At 41.0% G+C, this 25964-nt stretch overlaps 1 protein-coding gene across 3 annotated transcripts in view; it reads right to left on the bottom strand.

The window, feature by feature from the left end:
* Window positions 1–4611: 4611 nt before the first annotated feature.
* The window catches only part of NFIA (nuclear factor I A), a 372641-nt gene continuing 351288 nt past the window's right edge, over window positions 4612–25964 (bottom strand). For 2 of the 3 annotated variants that reach the window (XM_068539995.1, XM_068539996.1), the window contains one exon: window positions 4612–7831. In XM_068539995.1, the coding sequence (XP_068396096.1) occupies window positions 7814–7831 (18 nt within the window). In that variant the 3' untranslated portion in view covers window positions 4612–7813. Of the gene's footprint in view, window positions 7832–24771; window positions 24875–25964 lie in introns of all 3 variants that reach the window. The other variant, XM_068539994.1, reaches the window with a different exon arrangement.

Genomic DNA, 25964 nt, shown 5'->3' with positions numbered 1-25964 from the left:
GGTGACTGCTCTCAGTAAAGATCCAAACATCGTCTGTGGGAGGTCCCTCCTTGGAGCTCCTAGGTTCTGGTAACCCGACCTTTCACTTTTGTTTCCCTAACTTCAGGGGTGGCGGCTGTACGTGTGGTGGAAAACCTATTAGACCCTTTTCCTAGTTCCTGCCTGGGCCCTAACTGATGCAATATCTAAGGCACTTAGAACTGATGCAATATCAGGCACATGGTAAGCACTATGTGAGTGTGAAGTTTTGCATTTGCCTAAGTAGGTAAAAAAGCCAATATGGCCCATGAGAACCCTGTGAAGGGCACAAGGTGCCTGACATCCATCAAGGATAATGCAAACGCCATGGTGCAGAGAGACCATCTGTCTTCCGGGAAAACTCCAATCCACACCCATAACTGTCACTCAAACACTACCACCCAGGTATGATTTAAAGCAAATGATGACACAGCCTCCATAGCATTAGCAATTTTTTATTTTCCTTTTTTGTTGCATAGGAAATGCAGTACTTGCTTCCAGTAATTGTATTGTAATGTGAGAAGGTGGTAGCACTAATGGTTGAATACAAGAGTTAAACTAATCCACACCAGCTCAAAAAACCTGTGGAGATTTAGTTGAATAAGAATGGACGCCCACAGTGATTCTCAACCAATTACAAATTTTCACAGAACACAGTCAAACTAAAAGGGTAACTATGAGAGTCAATACAAGTATACTAGAGGCACAGGGGGCCCGGCTCATAAAAAAACAAATGTCAAGCCAACTTATTAACACGGGGGTGTTTAGTGTCACAACAGCTCTCTCATCACTGGAAGTGTTTAATCCCCTCCCTGCACAATTTGAAATGAAAAAAAAAAACCGAGGTATCTTGAGCAGACAGATTTCCAAGGGTGGTGGGAAAAGCCCCCGGTGAACTTTGTTCTGGTAAAAGGTCAGGGCAGTAGGGGAGGGGGTCGTGTATTTGCCTTTGAAAGTCTTCCTTAAGGACCTCCTAGAATCTGATAAAGCTCCAGCTCTGGGTCTAGCTAGTACCTCAGTGGTGATGCTACGAAATGCCTTTGCAGTGCAGAAAGGCAGTCGGAGACCAGGGAGAAAGGGCAGCTCTCTCAAGCCTCCACCCCAACGTAGCCAGTGGCCTTGTGGCCTTCGGTTGAGATGTTTGAAAAAAAAAAAGTGCTAAATTATAGACTATTACTAAAAAAAATTAAAAATTAACAAAATAAGAGTAACACAAATAGAATCAAAAAGGGAAGAAAGCTTGTGTTATTTTAAGAAGCTGAGCATAAAAACAGCAGGAAAAATAGCCCCATTCTTTGGACACCATTTGTCCTTGAAACCACCGTGGAGAGACACAAGTTCACATCGCACACCCTGGGGAGTATTTTCCACCCTGAAGGTGCTCTGGTTGGATTAGAGGTGGCACTTCCACCATATATGCTTGTGGTCCAGACGTACTTCGGAAATTGTGTTTTTTTAAGTAAATAGCATCAGGAGTCCACAAGTGGAAATTCATGATGCCTGGCACACAGGCAAGGTCCTGACCCCCACATGCTGCTGCCTCCCCCGTTACCATGCTCAAGGGCAGGTGGTCCTCCTCATCTTTCTGAGCATTTCTGGTATCTGCTCCCCATTTCCCCGGCCGCCTAATTTGATTATGTAACCCTTTGGGGCATAAAAGGCAGATCAGTGCTGGCTTAGGAAAAAAAAAAATGAGATGAAACATTTCATTTGGGAAGCAAGTCATTTCAAATTTAGACCAAAAAAAAAAAAAAAGTTATATTTTTAAAATCCCGTGTTAATAGCCAATTTCTTTTTCTTATGAATCGGGCCCAAAGTTTGTACAGAGTTTTATTTTTGAAGAAAATATTGCAACTGTGCATGAAACTAAATAGCCACGTGATCTCATAAAGATTTTTTTTTCATTTTTTTTTTTTCTTTTAATATGAGGAAGTCTGGTGTGAAGACGGATCAAGCATGGGTACCTGGCTGAACATTGTCCATTAAGAAAACGCTTCAGGATCAGCAAAGCCTCAGTCGAGGGTGAAGGAAAATGTCCCTCATTCGGAAATGTCCTCAGTGTCTTCAGAGCAGAGTTCTTGAAATTCAAATGGTCGTTTTGAGACAAAAGTCTTGCCAGGGACTGATTTCTGAAATCAAACACCCATGCTTGTCCCCTAGGAAAAAGAAAACAAAAAACAAAAACGAAAACAAAAACACAAGTAATACTGAATTAAGTAAATGTATACCTCCAAAATACTGAAAACAGCCGAAATCAAGAAAAGACAGAATTTGCATTCTCAGTGAAATACCTTTAAACCTAGCTGACAAGAACCAAGTCAGAAAAAAAGACTAACATAATTTTGAGTAATATTCATACAGTTCACTAAGCATTATGGAATAGCATGCATTAATATTGTACGGTTATTTTACATCACCTATACCAGAAGGTCCTGACTGACAGACAGCGAAGGCTACCGGTGTAGAAAAATCTTACTTCAGAAGAGCAATATAATACAGATTTCACAGGCACTACATTTTAATATATCAGGTATTATGCTGGTTTTCTTATAATTCTTTCTGTCCTAAAGCTGGCATTATAACAATGACCAAAAAGGCAAGGATTGAAGTAAACGGAAAGTAGATACCAAAGTTGATATAGTTTTTCTTCAGATAGATTAGTGCATAGTTCTCATGCAGATAAACACTGCTATGCATTTACACTGTTGGAAAGCAGAGTGAATTGAGCCCAAGTTGTCACATTTGTGTAAATCATTTTGTCAGCCTGTAATAGCACCATGTAATGGATTTGCATTAAACATTAAATTGATTTCAGAATTGGTGACACAGTATTCACTACAGTTAAGTGCTATGGAATAGCTTCAATGTTACCTGCTATATATCAAAGCAATTTTCATCCCACTGCTTTTTTATTGGAAAAAATAAAAGGAAAACATACACGACACTAATTAGACGAATGCACAGCCTTGGACGTGGAGAAGGCAGAGCGGGTTTACTGTCAAACAGTAAATACATGCATTGACTTCAGGACGAAATTGGCCTTGGAAGCTGATTTGAATGAAAGCTGTGCTGGGGGGCAGTGCAGCTTTCTGAGACTGTCTCATGTCTTAGGACAGATCTCGGAGGGTGGGTGGTGAGGTGCCACTGAAGCTCTCCGTACATTACCATGCCAGTTGTGTTTTAAATTTGTTCTATGGAGGCCTGCTACCAGGAAAAAAAGAAAAAAAGAAAGAAAGAAAGAGAGAAAGAGAATGAGAGAGAGAGAGAGAGAGAGACCACCACCACTATGGACAAACAGATATGATGCCAAGTACATTAAATGACATTCTTAGAAACTCCCTCCCCCCAGAAAAAACAATCACAAGGAAAAAAAAATTTTTCTTAATCCAGATTTCATAAATACTTTATGACACTGTAACTACAGAGTTCAAAGCCTATGAGGATAAGGGTTTGAAAAGTGAAAGACAAACTTTTTGAGATGGGTTTTGCATCTTCTGATGGGCTGCCTGAATACTGTGACTCTGGGAAGTCTGGGTTCCTTTACACTTCACCGGTCAGAGTATGAAGAATATAAGCTTTGGGAAGTGTGCCTTGGCTTGCCCGTAGCCCACGCCTGACTGTGGGGTAGGGAGGGGCTGACACAATAACTGTCATGCCAGGGTGTGAAGAAACAGAAAAGTTAGTTCAAACCTCAAAGGAAAGAAAAAGACTGTGGGATGGATAGAGCGGCATTGGAAAGAGGTCCTCTGCCCATGAATAATCAGACAAGGAGCGTTTTAGTGGCAAGGGGACGGGCCAGAAAAAAAAAAAAGCATACAGAAAAATGATATGATTTAGTGTTTGTGCCTCTGACTTCAGTTCCCAAAGAAGAAAGTGGAGAGTTATTTGAGGGACTTATCTTTGCCAATATTGTTAATGCCATTTGACGGGAGAGAAAAAGTTCAAATGGGTCTCAGAATCAAGGGCTGGGCCTTCAAACACGGATGGCCCTCAGTCTGTCAGTCTACACACCCCAGGTAGCAAAGTCTTCCTCAAAAATCTTCGCTTGACTTTGAGTCTAAAAAGGTTAAACACTCATATTGTTGGTGTTTCTTTTTTCCTGCTTGATCACAACTGAACTACAGTTTCCTGCTGCTTTCTGGACAATGAAACATGAACAAAAATATAACTTAGTGTGTTTAATACTTAACCCCGTTCGTTATCACCCTAGACTGCCTCCCTAATGTTTTAAAGCCTTTAAAACATTTTTTTCCTGCAAATCTGTTCAGAGTTCCCTAATTTTAGCTTCATCAAACTTAATACAACAAAATACCTTCAAAAATACAGCATACCTGTAACGTCCATTTACAATGGTTTTTCAGTAGACCTATACTTCTCAAGCATAGGAATATGCTATACCATTGAGAGAGAAAAAAAATAACTGTATTTAAATACTTACAAAAAAAAAAAAAAGGAAACAGGAAAGTTTTAAACTTAAATCCAGTTCCCAAAGGGAGGGGGGGCAGGAAAGAAAGAAAAGCCATTCTATGAACGCTGCCTTTATAATGAACAATCAGAAATTTCACTAGGCTAATTTGACAGAAATTTTTCCTCATTTAAACAACATTACAAAAGTCCTGCATTATAAAATAGGGTAGAATAAATCAGTGTAATCAATAAAACTATACAACAATACAAATTACATATCTTCTGAGTGGGCAGTTAATCTCTCTCTTTGCAGTCATGACTACAACATGCTCACTAAAAACAACTAAAACTGCCCAAACTATTGCTTAGTTTGTTTTGTTTTAAAAAAGGGTGCAATTTTATTGTATATACAACCAATTTACTGGTAATACCTTGGCTTATCGCAAGGTTCTGACAAAATGTTTGTCTAGGCTTTTTTCCCTTCACTGTGAAGCACTGAAAGCTGCTATTTTTTTTTCTTTTTTTTTTTCTTTTTTCTTTTTTTAGTGCACATATGTCATAATAAAGTAATGCCCAGCTAAGTGCTATAGGGGAAGGCAAAGTATGCTGGCTGGCTAGAGGAAGTGACACCATATACTGACAATCACACCATACAACAGCGCCAAACGACTATTCAACCACTTATCAGACACATATGAAAATCCAAAATGTTTTATTTTATTTTATTTTTTTCCTTAAATAGAGATAACCAGTAAACAATTTTCAGAACTTGGAAGTTTAAAAACGTGCATATAAAAATGGGCATTATATACTTTGTATTGAATGTGGATTGACTGCAGTCTGCTAAGAAAAATGGGGTGTGGGAGCTGAAGAAAAGGGAAGTTGTCTTTTTTTTTTTTAAGGCTTGCTTGTGAAAGGAACAGTTGTAAAAACAAAATTGCTTGAAGCAGGGTCAGCTTAGTGCTTCACAGTTTGACTGCTTCTCTAAGAGGAGCCCTTCCTGCGCACGTGCATTCAAAAATCACAAATAAAGTACAAAGACAGACACCTAAAACACACTGCGTCAAGTGCAGCACCGACTTTGGTCAAATAAAAAAAAATAAAAGAAAAATTAATCATAGCTAAGCTTTTCTACACGATATAAGCAGGTATTGCATATTTTCATAGATCTGGGGGCGGGGAGGGGAATAAAGGAAGACTCCAAATAAACTGTAAAATGCAGCAACATCCAAAATACTGATATTCTAAGCATCTACAGATCTCAGAATAGCACTGCCACTGACCACAGAGGACAAAAAAGACTACTCCTATCTGCGGAACAACTAACTCTCTATTTAGTTCTAGATGTTGAAACTGACAATGGCTGACGTAAAAGTCACATTTACAAAAAGTGTCTCCAAACGCTTGACTAGGGAAAAACCCCTTTCAATAGAGGAGCATGTGCAACAATTCCACAAATAATCGCTATCCAGGGCAAGGCACATTGATATGGAATTTTTGTTTTCGTGCAAATTAAGGAAAAAAAACAAAACAAAACAACATTGTTTCGGGGGGGAAAGATGAGGAGCAAAGTGTCTTCCCAAGAATTTCAGTTACTTGATTGTATAGGACAGTAGTAGAACCCTTCTGAAGGGCTGAAAAACATAGTTTAAAGGCAAGTGCCTAGAGTAGGGATTACAATATTGTGTCTTAATGCACTCTACTTTATCCTACATTAGCTATATAAAAATTAGTTACTAACACTAGAACATGCAGAGACTTTCTCTGATCAGCAGGGCTTGCCAACCAGAACGTATATATATGTATAGTATAGGAAACCTTCTTGAAGTTGCATGGGAAGCAAAGGGGTGCTTCGCTGTCTGGTAGAAAAATCACTTGCACTTTTTTTTGTTATTTTTTTGTTTGTTTTTTGTGGTTTTTTTTTTTTTTACATAAGATACAGGACATTTGGGGGTGCAAACTTTTTTTTTTTCCCTAACAAGTACCCTTGATCTGAATGGGCACCAGCATTTGTGTCAGTATTGGTTTCATTATTATTATTAATATTATTTTCCCATAGCCCAGTTCAGGGGCGCAAAGGTCTTTAAAATTTCTGGACAATCTCTGGAACAATGAAGTGTCTGATAACTGATAAATCCTATGTTGCCTGATACATGTAAAAATTTTCAGAATTGGCATAATCCATTATAGTGACTTCTAGCTTATAAAATTAACAGATACCATGATTTCATTTTAGTTATGTGCTTTGATAACAGAAAATAATTAATTAGCATTTAATGTAGTTAACATATTGTGGTAAAAGCACCATTAGATTTGTTTTTTTGTTTTTTTTTTAAATTTTCCTTCAGTTTTTAAAGGGATACAAGTTTAACAATAAAAAACATAAAAAGCAAAAATAGCTCCCCTTTTTCTTGCAAGGCTGTTTTTTACCCCAATAATTTAGAGTCCTGGGGTGGAAGGACTTGAAAAACAAAAATAGAATTTTCAACAATCTCTATCTTACAAAGATATTTAGCTATCCAATGAAATTGCACTTTACTCAATTCAAAATTCGATTGTTTTGATTGATTCCTGTCAGTTTCTGTCAAAACAGACCATCTTCCCCATTTCCATGTGAATTTGTGTGTCATTGTTGAAATTGTTGAAAAAATGTTTTTTTTTTTTATTTTTTAAATGTAAGTGCAGCATTTCAAAACTTTTAAAAAACTGAATAGTAGTAGTAGTAGTTTGCCATTTTCGGAATTATTCTGCAACGTGAGTGGATTCACTGTCCTTCCGGGCCATGTTATCTAGTTAACTGCTGACTGCTGAACCAAACCGAACTAAAAGAAAAAATAAAAAAGGAACATAACTGCGTTTTCTTTTTCCAATATGTTACAGAAAAACATTGCCCTTTGACTGTCCCGTAAGTTATATATTGCAGATCTCAGCTACTACAAAAGACTTAGTTCTCCATGTGTCTCCTGACTGCTCAAGGAGGCTCACACCTGTGTGGGTAAATTCATGAAATACTGTGAAACAGCCGGGCTCCGTAAAGAAAGTGTGTCACAATGGGAAGTCAGTGAGCAAGGGTAGACCTTCTCCAGCCGCATCGCCTAATGCTCACGCTACCACGGAAAACACTTCAAATGTTACAAAGCCCAACCATTTCCAGCACCATATGAGAAAATTACAACAGTCCCTAAAGTATTAAAAAAAAAAAATCCCAAAAGGTTATGGCCTTTGCTGTTGGACCATAATGCTCGCTGTTTCCATGTACAAGTTGATTTGATTCTCCCCTTCCAGTGACAGTGAAGTTGTAACTGCGCTGGGTTGAGGATGCGTCCATGTTACAGAGTTGAGAAGGGGTCAGGTGGTCTGTCTGGTGGATGGTGGGACGCTGCGACTTTTATCCCAGGTACCAGGACTGGAAGACAAAAGGAAAAGTGCAATTAGAGGCACAATTTGGAAAATAACACATTTTAAAAGTTGTCCTTCCAACGGTGAAATCAAGATCTACGTTAGGGACGAGGAGGGGATTCACTGGGAAAAGTAAAGGAATGACAAACAGTAGTAAATCTTGAGACACTGAAACTGATCTCACTCTTCTGAAATTGAAATTCAATGCCTTTGTTGGGGTTTGCCAATGTTTTGAGTGTATCTTACAAAATAAAGTATTTAGGTCCACTTGAAATACATATATGGGTTTTGCAGTCTGGAGAGGGCAGCTATAGGATGGCAGGAAGCTTCATTATCTGGCTTTTGACTGAACCCTCAGCACCTAGCACAGTGCCTGGAATAGAAGCTTCTCAACAAAGAAATGCTGAATGAGTGGAGAATGGGCGAGGGGAGAGCTTTTGCGTCATGATGAGTGTCTTCTCTGATGAATTTCACAACGTCTCCTTTTCAGTGAGATGTTATTGCCACATTCTTGTAACAGGCACAGATGATCAGCAGTGAAATAAGAGTAAATGGAGCTATAGTAGACAAAGTGCTGTACCAAGAATCCTGGGTGATTTTGGACAAGTCACAGCATCTCTCTTCTACTCAATTTCCTTAGATGTACATGAGGTAGATTTTATGATGTAAAATGCTCCCCTCAAGCTCAATCTTTCTAAAATAATGTTTTCAAAAATGACATAAAATAATCATGTGGTATCAAGATTTCATCCTATTAGCTACCGTGATGTCCAAAGGAAAAACATGAGGTCACCTGCATAGCCCTCGTACATGCTTTCGTTCATTCGACATTTATTTAGACCCTTCCATATACCTGCTGGGCCCAGTTACCTTTTCCTTTCATAAATCCTTAGGTGATTAGCTTTGGGCAATAGTCTGGTGATACGTCACTCTATATGCTGGCACTTCTTCTATGTTAGCTAAACAAAGTGACCAATTATGGTCTAGTATCAGGGTCAGTTTCACAAGTGAAATAAAGTATACGGCTTTTGACAACTTTTCTCCAGAAATACCCTACCAAATTCACCACATTTATCATTATTCACAGAAACATCATCAACCTCTGGCAAAAGTGAATGCTTCCGAAATCTCTGAGCTGACAGCATCAGAAAGGGTTACTTTTGGGTTGATTCAGTCAGATGAAGGCTCATCCGTGTCCAAGAGATTCAATTAGGTAAAGCAGGGACTCGTTTTGATCCCAGGATAAATGGCGAAGTGATAGCTACATGGAGGTTGGGATAAGATTTCCTGGTCACACAAGCTACCTTTGATCTCCAGAGGACTTGAAAAAAAACTAAGCCTAAACCGAAAAACTACTCATCCTGTATACTTTTAGATGTTATTCTTTGACCACATGCTTTGAGGAACACAATAAAGCCTCTTGTGTACTGAAAGGAAATCATCCTGGCAAATACACACGGCCTAAATCGAACTGGACAAAAGAAAGAAGAGGGGGGAAGAGAGGCGCGGGGAGGCAGACTCCAAACTGTTATTTCTAGTGGGCCTCCCGGTTAGCTGACGTGGCTCCTAGTTAGAGCAGAGGCGCCCTCTAACAAAAGTCTCAAACTTTGGGTGCGGCGAATAATGCTTACAATTTCTGTTCTCACACTTTCTAAGTCAGTTGTGAAATTCCAGACTTCTTAAATCTGACACTGTGTCGTAGTTCTTGAAGCAAGCACCTGGGACCCAGTGAGTCAGCAGGGGGAGCAGTTTTCCATACCACAGTTTCTGGACACAACCTTGGTGCACTACAAAAATCTGCAGTGCCTCTACGCTTCTCTTAAAAAGCAAAGCAAAGGAAAAAAAAAGTTTCTTCACACATCTTACTATTCAGTGTGTGCCTTGCCGACAAGGTTACCCCAGAGCAGCTCTGTAATCCTTCACTGAAATAGGCTTTATTGATTGCTCTGGTCTATTGTTCTCTTTTCAAGTCCCCCAAGTTCAAGTTCATCCTGGTGTTACATCATGTCTGGTTGCTAAGAGCAACCAGACAGACCCAGACGTGACTATCATTAGCAAGAAACCCTCCGCTCTCCTCCCACCAACCTTCCAGTGGCTCTGACGTAGCAGGCTCACTGCAAACACATTGAAGTATTTATTCTGCCTAATTTATGACCTACACAGCAAGCAAGACCCCCACTCCAAAAACCAACACTGTTGTGTATTTAATTAATCTGTCTTTCTCTGGCACTTGGGAAAGTTAGACAAAGGACTAATTATTGTGTTTCACTCTCCACACTTTTCTTTTGGGGGGTGAATATTTGCATGGGAAAGAAAACTACAGGCCCAGCCTTGGCCACCCACCCCCCCTTTTTCTTTTTGCCCTATTGACATTTCATGAAATACTTTAGCTGCTTAAGGGAATTATAAAAAAAATGCGATGCGAATGTTACTCCTTCTGAGTTGGTATTCAGTAACACAAATCAACTCATGACATGTTTAAATTTAAATGCTAACCACACACTCTCAGAGTTACTTTAAAGGTTAGTTTTTAATCAATAGAAGTTGCTGACTCCGAGTTTTTGAGCCTCGCACTGCAGCTCTTGGGCTTTTGTCTAACGTTAAAGCTTTCAAACTTTTTTTTTTCCTTGGGATGATTTTAGCAATGATTTGCAGACACAGAAGGCTATTGTGCTCTGACCAGCAACATGTCACCAGAGGAGCGAGTTGCCCTGGGGTGGGGTGTCAATATGGCTCCTGAAGGCCTGGGTTAGGGGTCTTTAAGAACTCGTGAAAAAAACTTAATTAACCCTTTCAGGCTCAAACCAAAACCTATTCTCAAACTTTTTCACTCCTATAATTTGACCATTAGTCCTTATTTCAACATTACACTAATCTTCATGACAATTAACCCGGCTACTTGACCAAAGCTTTCCAGGATGGGAAGTCAGCCGGTTAGGGGAACTACACAGGGATTTTTTTTTTTTTTTTTGAATGAGGGCTCTTTGATTAAATAATTTATTTGTAGAGATGGCAGATAAACAATTATAATGCTAAAAAAAAATCCATCCATTTCATCGAATGTTCTCATGATCAGTTTGTAGCTGAAGACCCTCCTAAGTCCGTTACGGACGAGTGTGATAGTCGCACGTGTGTAAGACACTCGACTTCTAAAAACTTCCATGAACTACGAATGACGTCCAATGAACAAGATAATGTTTGGAAAAGCCCATTTTTCTCTTGTGATGTTTTATTATAAAATCTATTATTCAAGCAGTGCAAGTTTCAAAACATTACTTGACGAATAATTCTGGGCATTTTCTTCTTGGATCGTACAAGAAAAATATTAAAGAAATCTGAGATTGTTAAATTGTTGGGGTTGAGGAGAAAATCACTGGGAAAATGTTGCCACATTAAACAAAATTCATTTATGGAGAGTCAAAAAATTGTCTTCAGATATTTACTGACATAAGCTTAGGTTTCATATGGTTTCTGCCTTCATATTTTATAGCCCTTCAATCTAACCTCCTGTATCCAGATGGACTACAAAGGAATCTCTGTCCCTTATCTGCAGTGAGTTCCAATTTTACAATACAATATCAGACGATGTTATCTTGATACATTTACATTAAGGAAGTAAACACAGAGCTTTGATCTGTTTTTCTTTTCCTTGCGAACTCTCAGCTATAGTAGTTTTGGAGATCCATAAATCCACACTCCCACGGGGGCTCGAGTTAAGTAAAATTACTCTGTTACATTCACAATTTCTACAGTTTGGGATGTGCTAAAGGAGGAGGGGAGGGGGCTGGAAGGGGGGGTAATTGTCCTCTCTCAGTGTTCAAGGTGAAACATCAAAAGAAATCTGCAGTCCAGGACCAGAGCTCAGCTTTCCTCTTCTCTAGTCAAATGAAGAAGTAATCTCATCAGGTTGGAAAGTGCTGACTAAGGATTTAATAAAGTGCCTGCAGATGTGGCGTCTCTAAGGTATTCAACTCATGTAATGCAAAACAGCTCCACACTGAATGTGCTTAGAAAATTTCATTTAACCATTGCAGCGCGACTTTTTTTTTTTTTTTTTCACCTTTCTCTAAGGAGTTTTATCACACTTCCCACCCCTTAATTTACAGCTCCATGAAAGTTCGAATCCCATTCTGCCAGGATTCTGGAATACTCACAGTAGTCAGGTTTTATGAACCATAAACAACATCTATCCGGCTGCATCGTAAGCAGGAAGCCTGAAATGGCTCTTGGTAGCTTTGAAAGCAGTCTCTTTCCTTTCCTATGTTGTAGGAGAGCAATTAGGAAACTGAGGTTACTTTCCAAAATTTGGTCAGGAGGGTGCCTAAGACATGGTTGATGAAGACTCAACTTCTTAGTTGACACCAAACATTCTAATGCAAATAACGACTTTTAAAAAGGCTTTTAATTACACTTTTCACTAAGAGGGCAGGATGTATATTTTAGAAACAAAAGGAAACGCAAGTCTGTTTGAGATAGCTATATTTCACTTTAACCAAAAAAAGGGAGAGGGTGCTAGGGGTGGGGGTGGGGAGGGCGGAACAGACTGTGACGCAGCAGAATCTGTTTTTCAAATTAAAAAGTTAAACAAAAGGCCTCAAGGGCAAAGTTGAACGCTGCGGAAGGAGGTTGTTAATGTGGAATCCAGAACTGGGTGTGACACTTTGCTTTCTTCTCCAGGCAAGGTGGGTTATTTCAGGACATTCACACACAGAAAACAGAAACACGCAAATACAGGGAGGCCTCGGCCCCCAGTCCCCACTCCTTCCTACTCCATCAGCCCCCGAAGAGGATGTTGCCGACCAGTACTGCATGAGTTGTGGTCAACATTTTGACTTCTCTCTTGAGCAGACGCTCTCTCTTCTGGGTCACATTAATCCAGTTAGTCATTTTTGGCTTCCTGCTCTTGTTCGATGAGCTCAAGCCCACCGTTTAGCCCAAATGAGTTGTCCTTGGCAAATCAGCCAGAGTCCTGGTAGCCTCCCCTGCCCGCTTCTAATCCAATGGAAATGGACAGGGCCTCGGAGTGAGAAACTCCTGGTTTCTCACGTTAGTATACATCATTTGGGAGTACTTCATCACTTACGTAACAAGTCCTAGCATCTACTGTGTGCTTTGTATGCTAGGCTCTGGGGATATAATGAGTACAACAGATACCTGCTCTTAAGGAGTTGCCCTGCAGAAAGAAAGCGCTGGATTTTAGACTTCCATATCCTTCAAGAGACCAGCTACCCTGGTCTTCTCACAGTTGGATCTTTAAAAACTTATGTCAGCTGATAAGGCTGAGTATCCAATGTCCGAGGGACCCAGGACCTAGTCCCACTTTTTCCATTGACTAGTTGTGTGACTTCAAGTAAGCAGGACTCTGTCCTCTGGCCCCCAGAGGACTACTGTACGGCCAATTCTGCATTCCATGAGGGGAAAGAAGTTTCTAACACTGGCTCCTTCTGACAAAGGTGACACGCTGTACCCAGGTGTCAGTTATTGGTCTTGCCAGCCACGGGCTTTGATCTCTGCAGCCATTTTTCTTGTGTGATTTTGTTAATTAAAGAAAGCCTGTTTTCAATAACACTAAACCAAGACTTGTTTATTGTACAGGAAACTACTAAAATGTTAACGGGCAGTGACTGGCCCTGCTTACCTTCACGGCCTTATCTTTTCACTGCTTGTACTCAACACTTGTGCGGTGTCAACCTTCTTCCAGATCCCCCCAAAGCCAAATACTTTCTCTCTGCTGGGCCTTGACGCAGGGGTCCCCCTCTCCTTGGCTTTGCTAATGCTTGCCAGTCTTTGCTGTCTCAGATTATCAGTCCCTTCTTCCAAGGGGTCTTTCTCCAGGCCTTTAGTCCCGCGGTTTTACCTCTGTCCCAGTCACTGAACTGTCATTAACCTATTTTTTTCCCCCAAGAAAACGAACTGTCTTCTTGCATGTGGCAACTCCAGCGGCTTAATAAATACTGTTGCATAAAGGAAGAAAGGAAGAAGTGAGGTATCTCCAAGGCTCCCAAAGCCTGGTGCCGGTTACTCCAACGAGGCATTTAGATGCGTGACTTCTAGCACGGCTGTGCCACACCCACGCTCGTGCCTCGTGTCCACATCTCCCCAGGTGAAGGTGCTCTCCCCAGAGAGACACAGGTCTCCACAAGCCGCCCCAGGCAGTTCTGATGGAAAAGCTCTTGTGACGGGGCCAGCTGCAGCCAACTGCGGCCGTAGCATGTGCAATAGTTTTGTAACATGGACCGCGGCCTACTTACTACGAGCTCAGAGGAGTTGTCCAAACCACCACTCCCTGGAGAGTGACCATGCTGCTCCCGGCCAAGACCTCCGTTTGGTTCAAACCTCAAGACGGGAAAACACTAATCTTTTTACCCAATAAGCCATCCAGCACCTCCAAACCTTGAGAGTACATACACAATCCAATTATTCCAACGGTCGTTCCAAAGTCTGACTCTTTCACCATATTCCAACTTGCCCTAGTGTCTGCCTCACCATCAAGTAAAGTTCTTTTTTTTCTGGTTTCCCTTTACGTTTTTATCAAGTAATCTTTTACCTTGTGAAACCAAAGACTTCCGAATTAAAAACTGCACTCTGGCCCACTCACATTTGCTCGGCCGACTTACTGGAGGGCTGAGTGCACAGTCGTGAGAGGTGGGACACTGGAGTCAGAGTTAACAGAATCCCATCATTTAACTAGTACACCATTACATGCTAGTTAAGTGATCTTAGGTAAGTTAGTTAGCACCCCTGCGTCTCAGTTTTAGACTCCGTGAAATGGAGATAACGACTTTATCAGTTTTTGTGGGGACCGAATGAGCTAATGCCTGGAAAGAGACAAGTACAGAAAAGCCGAAAGCCAGGGTAGATGGGTTCTCTAACTATAAAGTGTGTACAGGCCTTAAGGTCCACAGGAGACCTACGGGGGACCAGTCCCCTTGGAAAGGCATTGAACAACAAGGCGGCTTTCTCTCATTTAATGATATAATTTCTTAGTTAAAGGTAGCAGTTGCGTCATTTCCATTTCCCCAGTTGCAGAAGAAAGTTCTTGAGAAAATAAAAATCTGTCTTTAATTGCGGTATTAAAATCAGAGCAGCGAAACCAACTGCACAAAAGGAATTGGCTCAAGTTCATGAAAGGCATTTGGGCCCTTGCCTTGCAAGGCTGAACTGCATGCCTTGGAAGTTGGGGATGAGGGGGAGAGGGGATCCGGGGTCGGGGTGGGGGGGGGAAGGGAGGAAGGGTGTGGAGGGAGGGAGTAGTCAGGCAACCAAGTGGGACAGAAACAATCCTATTTTGGTTTTTGTTAGCGAATGGCATACTACACAGATCAGAGACTTCTTATAAAATACCAACCCCCAGTGTACACAAAGCACAGGAAAATGTGAGGAAAAAAGGGAAAAACGAAAAGCAGCTTAGGGTGTGTTAACGCTGCTATTCTGTCAGCTTAAAGAGTATTTTATGCTTGATCAACAGCTCTTTTTTATTGTGCTTTTCTTTCATTCATTCAAGACATCAAAGCCAGGCACCGCCAGTGTACCTGCCCTTCTGGAGCCGCTTGTGAGGGGGTTCTAATGAAGCACGACTCTGGGAGCGGAGACCCCCGTGGACACGGCAGTTCAAAGGGAATATTTCAACAATGATTACATTTTGTAAATCTTTTTATGAAAGAGACAGCTTATTTCCTGCTTTTTCATGAAAAATAGATTATCCATTAAAGTGAGCCCACGCCACGGAAGCTGCTTGAGATCTGAGGTGCAAGCGTGGAGATTAGGGGGACAAGGACCCGATGAAATCGTCCAGAGTTCCTATCTATTTGCCTGCGATGGCACCGCGTCTGCTCTGGGAGGAGCCCAGACGGTGCGCTGGACGGCTCTGCTGCGGAAAAGGCTGTGACCAGGGTGTTCTGAGGTTGATTTTTCAGCTTGGGCCTTGTGTCTATTATTTGTGCTTTAAGATGTTTTTTGATTCCACGACGTCCAGCCAAATATCAGAAGGCATCAGGCAACCCCTTTTATTGCACAAAAGTAAGATGAAAGATTTTAGTTACAGATTCATTAAATGCTGTATTTTAATGCTCTGAAAAGGGACGACCCCTTTTCCGTATGGGAAGTTAGCCATAAAAAAAGAGCTGGCTCTGGGCTGAAGATACAATACAGGCTTTATTATTGGCTAATGTCAGCCCCAAAGGCAAAAATAAAGAAGGCAGCCTGGCCCTTTGTAATTTCTGATTTTCAACATTAAATCATCTTTCCCCTACTCTGTCTTTCTTTTTTCTTTTTTGGCGGCAGGGAGAGTTAAGGGGAACAGGGCAGGAAGAGAGGATGATTTCCTGGGGAGCTATGAAATGAAAAAAATGTATGTTTTCTACACATCAGATTCCAATTTTAATTAAATGCCTGTTGTCTAACAAGTGCAGACGGTCACACTTGGGGCTGGCCCAATGGTGGCCCAGGGAGGTAACCTTTCTGGTTTAAAAAGAGAGGCGTGGGAGTGGAGGTCGGCGCTCAGCCGAGCGTGGCCACGTTACAATAATCATGCCACCGAGTGCCTCCCCACTCCTGCTCTTACCCCAGAGCCGAAAAGCTCTTCCCAAACATGACTCAGGTTCACAGTAAATCTATCATGTAGATTTACTGTTCCGATTGTGCAGGTAGATAAAATCTGGTAAGGAAAAAAAATAACATTGAAGTGAAAAGTTCAGTAATTTCAAAAATTCTCCCAGAGACCTCCTGCAAGAGAACGACAGAAGATGTGCTACTTTGCCAGAAACGAATTCCCAAACTAACCTTTCCAGTCAAGGAGCCCTTTAGGCACTGGATGGTACTTGCCCCCTGTGTCCATTCCCACCCCCACGGGTAACCTCTATGCCAGGCCCCAAGCACAGGTCTTCACTTCGGACCTTCTCCGTTCCCTGTCCAGGGTCCTTCCTTCTGTCCTTTCCAGTCCCGTTTCCTGCCTCCCTCCACCCACCCCTCCAGCCAGTCTCTCTCTCCCTCTCTCCCTCTCCACCTGTGTTCGATCCCGGACAAGAATGAGGGCAGACCCCTACTCTCTCAAAGGCTATGCAAAGCAGCAGGCCTCCCCACTCCATTCACTGGATTAAGAGGAAGGAAGCGGGCACACTCAACTGCAACCGCAACTACCCCGCCTGGCAGCCGGGACGGAAGCTTGTGTATTGAGCCAAACAAGTGAGGCGCAGAGGCGGAATCCGGACAGAGCGCAGAGGAGGTTGTAGTATCTCGGTTCTCAGATTCTTGAGAGAAGAGAGCGAGAGTACAGTAAGATGCAACTCAGCACCGGACTGTGAGGCAGGGGCCTGGGTTCAAGTCTCAGCTCAGTCACTGGCTGCCCTGGGACTCTGGCTGCTCTGATTACACTACAAAGATCCCGTTCCTACACTCTGACCTTCTGGGAACACCTGCTTTTCAATTGTATTGGTCCAGGAGTCATCTTTTCCTTGTTCACTGTGTAGATGTGATACTGGCAGGGATAAAACTGTTCATATCCCTCACTGAGGTTAGAAGGAGCTTGACCATGGAAAAAGTCAGAGACCTAAATTCTAGTCTGTGTGACATCAGGGGTCACAACTTTACTTATCTGCAGAACAGGCCTCAGTATACCAGTTGTTATAATATTATTATATTATTTGGGGGAGGAAATAACAAACATAGAGACAGATCTTTGAAATACTGGCCTAAAATGTAAGCAGCATCATTAAGGGAGGCATTGGTGTGACCTAGATGTCACCCGACGGGGTTAGGGTTTCATCGGAGCCAACTGCCCTGGATAAAAATGGAATGATTTCCCCAAGTCCAGTCAAAGCTCTTACGTGCCATCCCTGAAAGCACAAACTAGGGAGCAGTGCACAATGCTTTCCTCCTCCTTCTGAAAATGTGGTAGGATTTAGGGTTTTATGGCAACAAAACTTGTCTTTGTTAAGACGTGACTTGCAAAACAAACCCACATGGGGGAGTTGGCAGTTTCAAATGACAGTACTTTTTTTTTAATGCTGAAACAGCAAATGCTTTTTATGTTCAGATTTGTTTCCTTCTATATTTGTAGATTAAATTTACAACTAAGCAATATTCACTACTACAAACAATTAGACTCTTCCTGAATATTCTTCCAGGGGAGGTGAGTTGGAAGCTTCTCGGTAGGGCTGGGTTGGGGGATTGTGCAAAGGTGAAATCCTACAGCATTAAGGGTCTCTGTCAAAGGTCTTATCAATGATTTGGACGTGAACGTAACATATGGGACCAGCAGAGCTACTAGGCTTCCCTGTCAGGAATCTATGCTTCTGGGAGAGAGGTAGTATCATTCTAACACAGAAAATTTAATCCATTTTTACCTTTTAGTAATGACTTTAAAGATGGTGACTTCATAAGCAAAGATTCCTGAAGACATATTTAAGAATGTGTCATAAAATCAAGCACGCAAACAAAATCACTTACTTTGTTTTCAGATGAATTCTACTTGGTAGTGCTCTTCTAGTAATTGAGATTTAAGAACAAACTCAGAACTCGTACACACAGTGCCGATTTGGAACAGTTCCATACCTATCACTTTATTCTATTTTAATGAAACCAGTTACAGATTGGATGATGGTTATGTGTTCTTTGGCTTTTTAAATACCCTTTTCTCTTGTTAAATCACCCTATGGCTAGGAGATCCCATTGTTCACTTTGCAAGAATGGTGGCAAATTCAAATGACACATATTAACTTTCTTTCTGATTCTGCAATCACAAAAATCTTGCAAAGATGCCACCTTGTGCTATCCTAAAGGCAGTTCAGTTAAAAAAAAAAATTGCTCGAAGACTTTCTTTTCCTTTAAAGAAGTGAATTGTCTGAGCTGAAATATGGCTTCCTGTTCTACTGCATCAGCTTTCTGTGTTGTTCTCCAGGAACAGGTTTACAAGTTCAAGTTCAGCCTCAGGAGTTTATAACTGAGACTCATTTACATGTGCTCCCTCTGAACTCTACCGGCCTCTGTACACTAGTTTCCAAGGCTTGGGGGAGGAATGTTTTACAGTTGGAATCTGTACTGCTTTCTCAGGCATTTTAGACTCAGAGGCCAGGCAACAGCAAGCTTTAGTTAGTATTAAAAGTTTCCTCAGATGTACTATAAAGTCAAAGAAAGAGGGGAAGAAAGACAAGGCCAGGCCTGGAGAACTGAATCTTCTTAATTTTCCCGATAAGGCTTTCGTGGTAACATTCCAGTTAAAACGATTCTGGATGCATATTCTAGAATTCCATAGTCATGACTTTAGATTTCTCTGAAATCATTTTCAACTCTTTGTGGAAAGTGGTCAATGCATATTTATTCCCTCCAAATATAAGACCTAGGGTTTGTGTAAACTGGTTGTCTGACTTGAAAAATGCAGTTAAAAAGTGTTATGAAGATAAATGTCCCCAACTCAGAAGGGACTCCTTATTATGTTTATGAAAAAACCTAAGGGATTTTTGAGGTCAAAAAGATCTCAGGGATTTTCCAGCCAACAAAGTTACACTAGAGAGGAAGAAACGGCTATTTTTGGTTTAGAAGCTTGAAGGGTTGAAGTAGGGGTTCTGAGATGCTCATAGAAACCAATCTGGAGAGAACTGGCTTCCTGGCTGACTGAGATTAAGACTCAATCTCCTTGCTAAGAAGGGTCCTGGAGTTCAGAGAAAGCAGTGATGGTCTTTGTGGACAGAAATGGAAGGAGAGCCGGACAAACAATACCAGGAACTCTGCCACTCAACTGCTCTGTGAATTTGAGTTTAGCAAGAAAGTGGGTACAGCAATAATAAACCAATGCTTCAACACCTGAGTGTTACTCTATAGCATCTTGGCCCTGGAGCAGTTCTTTCCTGATAAGTGAGCATACCCAGCATTGCAGGGTATGGCATTCCCAGTACTCCAGCTTCAGCAGCTGCTTCCCTGCACAGTGACAGGTGATAAAGTCAGATAAATAGCTCAAAAGAAAGCACTGCTGTGGGGATTCAGAGAAGAAACCACCTGGCTCAGGGAAGATGGACTGAGTCCATTGTGAATCTGGTCTCAGTTTGTGCCTCTGATTAAGAACACCTTCCTAGCACCGTGGTTGTGAGGATGAAGTGAAATAATACATGAAAATATGGAAGTGTTTTGTCTTTTAACTTAAACTAAGCTGTTAAACTAAGGTGATGCTTTTTTTATGTATGTGTCTTCCTTTCTGACATGGGGAAGACAGAAACCTTATCTCTATATGCTAGCCCATATAGGCCTAGTACATAATGGGCAGTCACTTTTCTTGGATAAATACAATAACAGCCTGAGTATGCTGGCTATATCCTCTTTTCTCTCAGTCTCTTGAACTTAGCCTAGCTCAAATGCTAGACACATTAAGGATTTTTAAAAACCAAATTAAATGTGAATATGCGTCCAAATAAAACCCTTTGCTATGAACATAGTAAGTTTCTTCTATTGGATAAAGATGTGAATAAAAGTAGAATCCACATAGATGACATTCTGTAGAAATGAACGATAAAATTAGTTTCTTTGGGGGCGGCAGTTTACTTATGACGACTGAATGAAATCAGGACTCACAACCCTAAGAGTTTCTCTGCCTTTGGCCAGGAACGATTGGCCAAGCTGCAGAAAGAGAATAATCTGCATATGTGATAGTCTCTACTATACCATTGGTCACTCAATCCCAAATTACTGAGAATCACATGTTCTCTCCTTTGTCTAGTTTTTGTTTCTCTTCTTTCTTACTCATAAATATCTATCCAATTTTGACTCATTCTCCACTATCCTTTGAACTTCTGCCTTAAGGGTTGTTGCAGGAAACAAAGTAAACATAACTGCCAATGTCAATTTTTTTTTTTTTTTTTAAGTAACTCTGGCAAAATGGTGGATGGGAGGAATTCGATACTCAAATGCTTTGCAGATTTTCCTGAGGATTTAATCTATCCATGCAGATCTTAATTCTTCTGAAGACAAAATAATTTGATAGTTGACCTGATAGTTCAAAAAGTTTTACGTTCATCAGTGTGTTGGTAGACTGATGCAGATCTAATGTTATTTCATTCATGCTGAATCTTAGGGCAAAACAGTACTCTCATCCTTCAGCAATTTTCTTTTAGAAACAGAGGCCACCAATTTGGAAACATGCTCGTTGGATGGAGCTACATGGAAGGCACAGGATGAAGAGGGCAAGCTATTTCCTGGACACAAATTAGGCACTTGGAGAAGCTGCCTTCTCTCTCCTGCTCCCTTAGAGTTATTCAGTGGGTACAATCCCTCATCTTACTACGGAGCTTAATTCTGTGCCTGGTTCTTATTCAAAGCAAGCAGCCAGGAAGGGGTGCAGAGGGACAGTCCAGATTTGACGTCACTGTCCCCAGAACTGAGGAGCACTAGTGAATTCCATAAGGAGTGTCATTCTGCAGTTCTTGTTTTACAAAGGTCATTGTGATGCAAGGCCCAGGGGAAGAGCCAAGCAAATAGCGTTCCTGGAAGATGGTGGGGGTGGGTTAAGGGAAAGGATTATGTTATTAGGAGGGAGGGGTGAAGAGAATTTGGTACATCTTTAGACTTTGACAGGAAAAAATATTTGGGAAGAAGCCAGCAGACAGATACAGCCTGGCCCTAGCTGAATGGTAATGATGGAACTAATAGCAACATTGAGAACTATCCAGATACCAGAGAGAACAACTGGCAGATATTAAAATCATTATAAGATGTGAAATTATACCTCTTGCTGCGTCATTATCACTACATTTCATAATATTTGTCTAGAAAAGCACACAAAGCCTCTCAGGTTAAATTAATCCTAATGATCAATTTCAGTTTTTTATTCTAATTAAACAATTTCAATTTAATTAATGTGAGCACAGAAATTAGGCAAAATTACAAATGTAAATGTTGAACTTTAAATCAAAGGTCCTCCCGGCTCCCTGCCTCCTATAGAAGTACCTTAAAATATTTGCCTGTGAAAGTAGATGGGAGTTTTAACCTTTGTCTGCACTGTGAAGGACAGAAGTTAGAAAAATACACCACCGAAAGCTTCCCCAGAGCACAGACAGAAGCACAGGTTTAAAACCCACCCACCCACACACACACACACACCACACGCACACAATACTAGGTGGTAGTGTGTGAAGATAAATTCTGCACAGTGAACTTTGGAAGCATATGCTTTTGTTCCTCAGGATTCCAATGCACTTGGGTCAGTCTAATGGATATTGAACTTCTATAAAACACCTCTGTAAAATAGAAACTGTGCACCCATATCCTAAGCCACATATTAAACTACCAGTCCCTTCCCTCCCTGGTGTCAGAAACCCTGCCTCTCAGACCTGCTTTGCCTCTGATTAGCTGTGTGGCTTCACAAGTCGTTTCAACTCCCTGAGCTTGGGCCCTCTTGTCTGGAGGGGCTGTTTTATCAAAAGTATACACACTTTACTCCAAAATGCACTTCAAGTCATATCTGAAAAATGATGGGGTGTGGAGGTGACAATCTTTAAGAAAACTATCAGCTTCAGGATTCTGAATTTCTGTAACTTCCCAAAATACCAGCATCTTAAAATGGATTTGAAAATGGCATGGGGTACATGTGTCTGAGTCATCCTATAAACACCTTTAAAGAACCTTTCTTCTCCCTTAATAAAAATCCTAAGGAGATGGGATCCAGAGCTCTACAAGTTTGAAGAAGAAAAGGACCTGTAAATGGATTCTTTTCCTACAAAGAAAGAAAAAGATGGCAAAAATATGAAACAGAAAAAAAGATAATGAAAAGAAATGCATGTTCTTTTTTTTTTTTTTGTATTTAAAAAACTTGTCCTGGTGAATCATACTTAATAACATGTCTGTAGTGTCACAGAGTCTTGGTCTTAGAAGAATGTTATATGCAGCGTAAGGTTCTATGTTATTTCTCTTATCCATAAAATAGCCACAACTTCTTTTCCCACAAGTAAGCCTTCATCCACGAGCCCTCATCATGACTTGTTCACAATTGTATATGAGAATTATTTGACAGCAATCAATCCACTATTACTGTTTGGGGACATTAAAGGAGAACAGCAGAGTAATTTAACAATATAGTTGATTAGTGTAATAATCATCATTAAATTTAGCAATAATAGTGGGATTTCTCCTTACCTTGGTTAATGATCATGGACAATTCATTTCTTGACTGCCAGTGGTAGAAACGGTTTTTAAAATATTAACTTCTGCCTCTTGGGAATGACACTTAGCCCATCACATTTAATTTTTGACCTTCACTGAACAGCATGATCCTAATCTCTTGATTTTATAATCTTAACTAGGAAACATTAAAATATGGATTGACTCCAGTTGGCAGGAATCTTTATGTTCTTTTCACTAAAAAAGCTATAAATCCAATGGTTGACCTTTTATTTCCAGGTCACAAATGACACCCACTCACTTGTGTCCATTCACATAGGATTTATGTTAGGGTCTACAGGTATAATCCATGAAAGCTGAACTTTAATGAAATGTCTTTCAAAGATGTGCACTTAACCAAAAATGTCCCACAAAAAATTAGTGGATGGCCTTTTAAAAACATCTATTATATCTTCAGGTTCACTGCTGGCTTCAACTAAATCTATTTTTCACTTGTAGTAAGTTTCTTTTAATAGTAGCATTTTTCTGAGGATATAAATTAGGCTTGTGTTTGGGATGATAATAGTACCTTAGTTCCCAATTTAAGTTTCTAAACTGAAAGATTTCTGAAATGTTCTCTTTACCATCACCATAATTCATCTATCTCCAGCTGAAAAATGTTCCTTGTCCTTTTTCACAGAATCAATTGTATTGATGGGAGGTGTTCTGTGTTGTCAATCAGGGAAATGTGATTTGATGGGACCCCAAAGCAGTGAGATGGGGGAAGGAATACCAAACCCGCTCAGGTCCACGCCATCTGAGTGAGATCAATGTTTCCCATAATACTCTTCCTGTCATGTAGCACCCTGTCACAATTAATAATGTAGAAGGAGCTGATTAACTTAAGTAAAGTGCTCTCTGCTGTGTAAACACATAAAGATCTATGAGGCAAAAAAGGGGGGGGGACAGGAAAGAACAAAACGTCATTTTTATTTTTCACGTGGCCACGTTCTCACTTTCCATTCTTCTCTTGTAACAATTACTATACCAGCCATTCTGACGGAGTCGATAAATTGATTTGGGTCTTGATGCTGCAGCAAAGCAGACTGATCTGAGACACCATTATCTGCATTGGAGAGTGTGTGTGTGTGTGTGTGTGTATGGTGGGGCTGCACTTTGGTGGCAGAGGGCAAAGGGGCAAGGTCAGGAGAGGCAACTCGGCATTGTTCTAGATGGGAAATTAAGGCTCTACACGGAGTTTCTGGAATGGATAGATGCATGCATGTGTGTGCGCATGTGTGTGCATGTTACATGTGTGCATGTGTGTGTTGGGAATGGATGGAGAAAAAGTAGCCTTCAACTTGGCTAAAGGATGCAGCCTAAGTAATACAGTATGCACCACTTATTTAAGTCCCAGTGGTATTTCAGTCACTCACAGCCATCTGCAATTCAATGAGGATCACCACCCCATTAGAGCCAATCATGTCAGCTGCATATCTGACAAAATAAACATTCAGAAACTGTGCTCCTAGGCTCATAACTTGTTTTTGCACTGGGATTTTTTCCTTCTCTCCCTCATCCAGCATAAAGTTTAATAGTTTTTTAATATGAAATTATACCATACATAGAAACTCTCCATATACATTCTTCAGTGAATTTTTCCTCACAACCAGAAACTGAAGCTGTTAGCTGAGCTTTAACTTGCTCCTTGGGAGTATGCTAAGTATGTTCTTAATAAATAAATATCATTCCACTAGCTAGTGAGAGAATTAATGGCACAGTTTATGGAAAATGGACATGGGAGGATGGAGGGAGAGACGACGCAGCCCAGGGGAAAATTTACCAGATTACCTCTGGGGTTCTCACCATATTAACATTTCTATGTCTCTACCGGCAATCATGGGTGCCTGGTCCCAAAGATGAAGGAGATGCATCCTGCCTCACTTCTGGTGCTGACGGAGGTTCCATTCTAAGGAGTGAAAAGGCAGCAGCACACGTCAGCTTTCCCTGTGCCAGGATGGGGTGCTGGGGGCTTTACATTCTAACCATATTGAATTTTCACAAAACTCTAAGTGGAATGCAGGAATTAATTTATAATTTTATAAATTATAAAGGGTATGTCATAATTATAAATTATGACATCTAAGGGTCAGAAAGGCTAAAAATTACCCCAAGGTCACTGTAGAAGTCTGCTCAGGCTGCCATAACAAAATACCATAGACTGAGTGGCTTAAACAACAGAAATTTATCTTCTCACAGTTCTGGAGGCTGGAAGTCCAAGACCAAAGTTCTAACTGATTTGGTACCCGGGGAAGGTCATCTCCCTGGCTTGCAAATGGCTGCCTTCTTGCTGAGTCCTCACATGACAGACAGCATGCTCTCTGGTGTCTTTTCTTTTCTTTTTTTTAGCTGCACTGCGTGTCTTATGGGATCTTAGTTCCCCGACCAGGGATTGAACCTGGGGCCACAGCAGTGAAAGCACTGAGTCCTAACCACTGGACCACTAGGGAATTCCCTGTCTTTTCTTAAAAGACCACTAATCCCATCATAAGGGTCTCACCCTCATCTAAACCTAACTACCTTTCAAAGGCCCCATCTTCAAATACTATCACATTGGGGGTTAGGGCTTCAACATATGAAATTGGGGGGGGGGTTACAATTTAATCCATATGAGTCATGTACTGAGATAAATCAAAATCAAGTCCATCTGGCTCCAAAGCTTCTATTTTCTCTACTATGTTATACTGCCTTGGAGAGGAGAGTACCTCATGACCATAGGTCTTAATGCTGCTACTACCTGTAAAATCTCAGACCTCATGCATGTTAAACCAAGCTAAGTTAAGGTTTCTTCACATATAGAGATCCCACTGTGCCCTTCACCTGCTTCCCATCTCCCGCAGAATAAAGTCCAAGTGCCTTATCATTGTATAAAGGCATGTATGTATTCAAGACTAGACCCCGTTTAACTTGCCAGCCTCATTACTCAACATTCTCTGTCATTTACCTTACATTAACCAACACACGAAACAGAATTCTCTGAACACACACCACTGTTTCTC

This window comes from Eschrichtius robustus, chromosome 3, assembly GCF_028021215.1.
Source record: "Eschrichtius robustus isolate mEscRob2 chromosome 3, mEscRob2.pri, whole genome shotgun sequence".
Classification (NCBI taxonomy): Eukaryota; Metazoa; Chordata; class Mammalia; order Artiodactyla; family Eschrichtiidae; genus Eschrichtius; species Eschrichtius robustus.
Note: the sequence above shows the minus strand (reverse complement) of the source record. Positions and strands in the feature narration are given on the sequence as shown.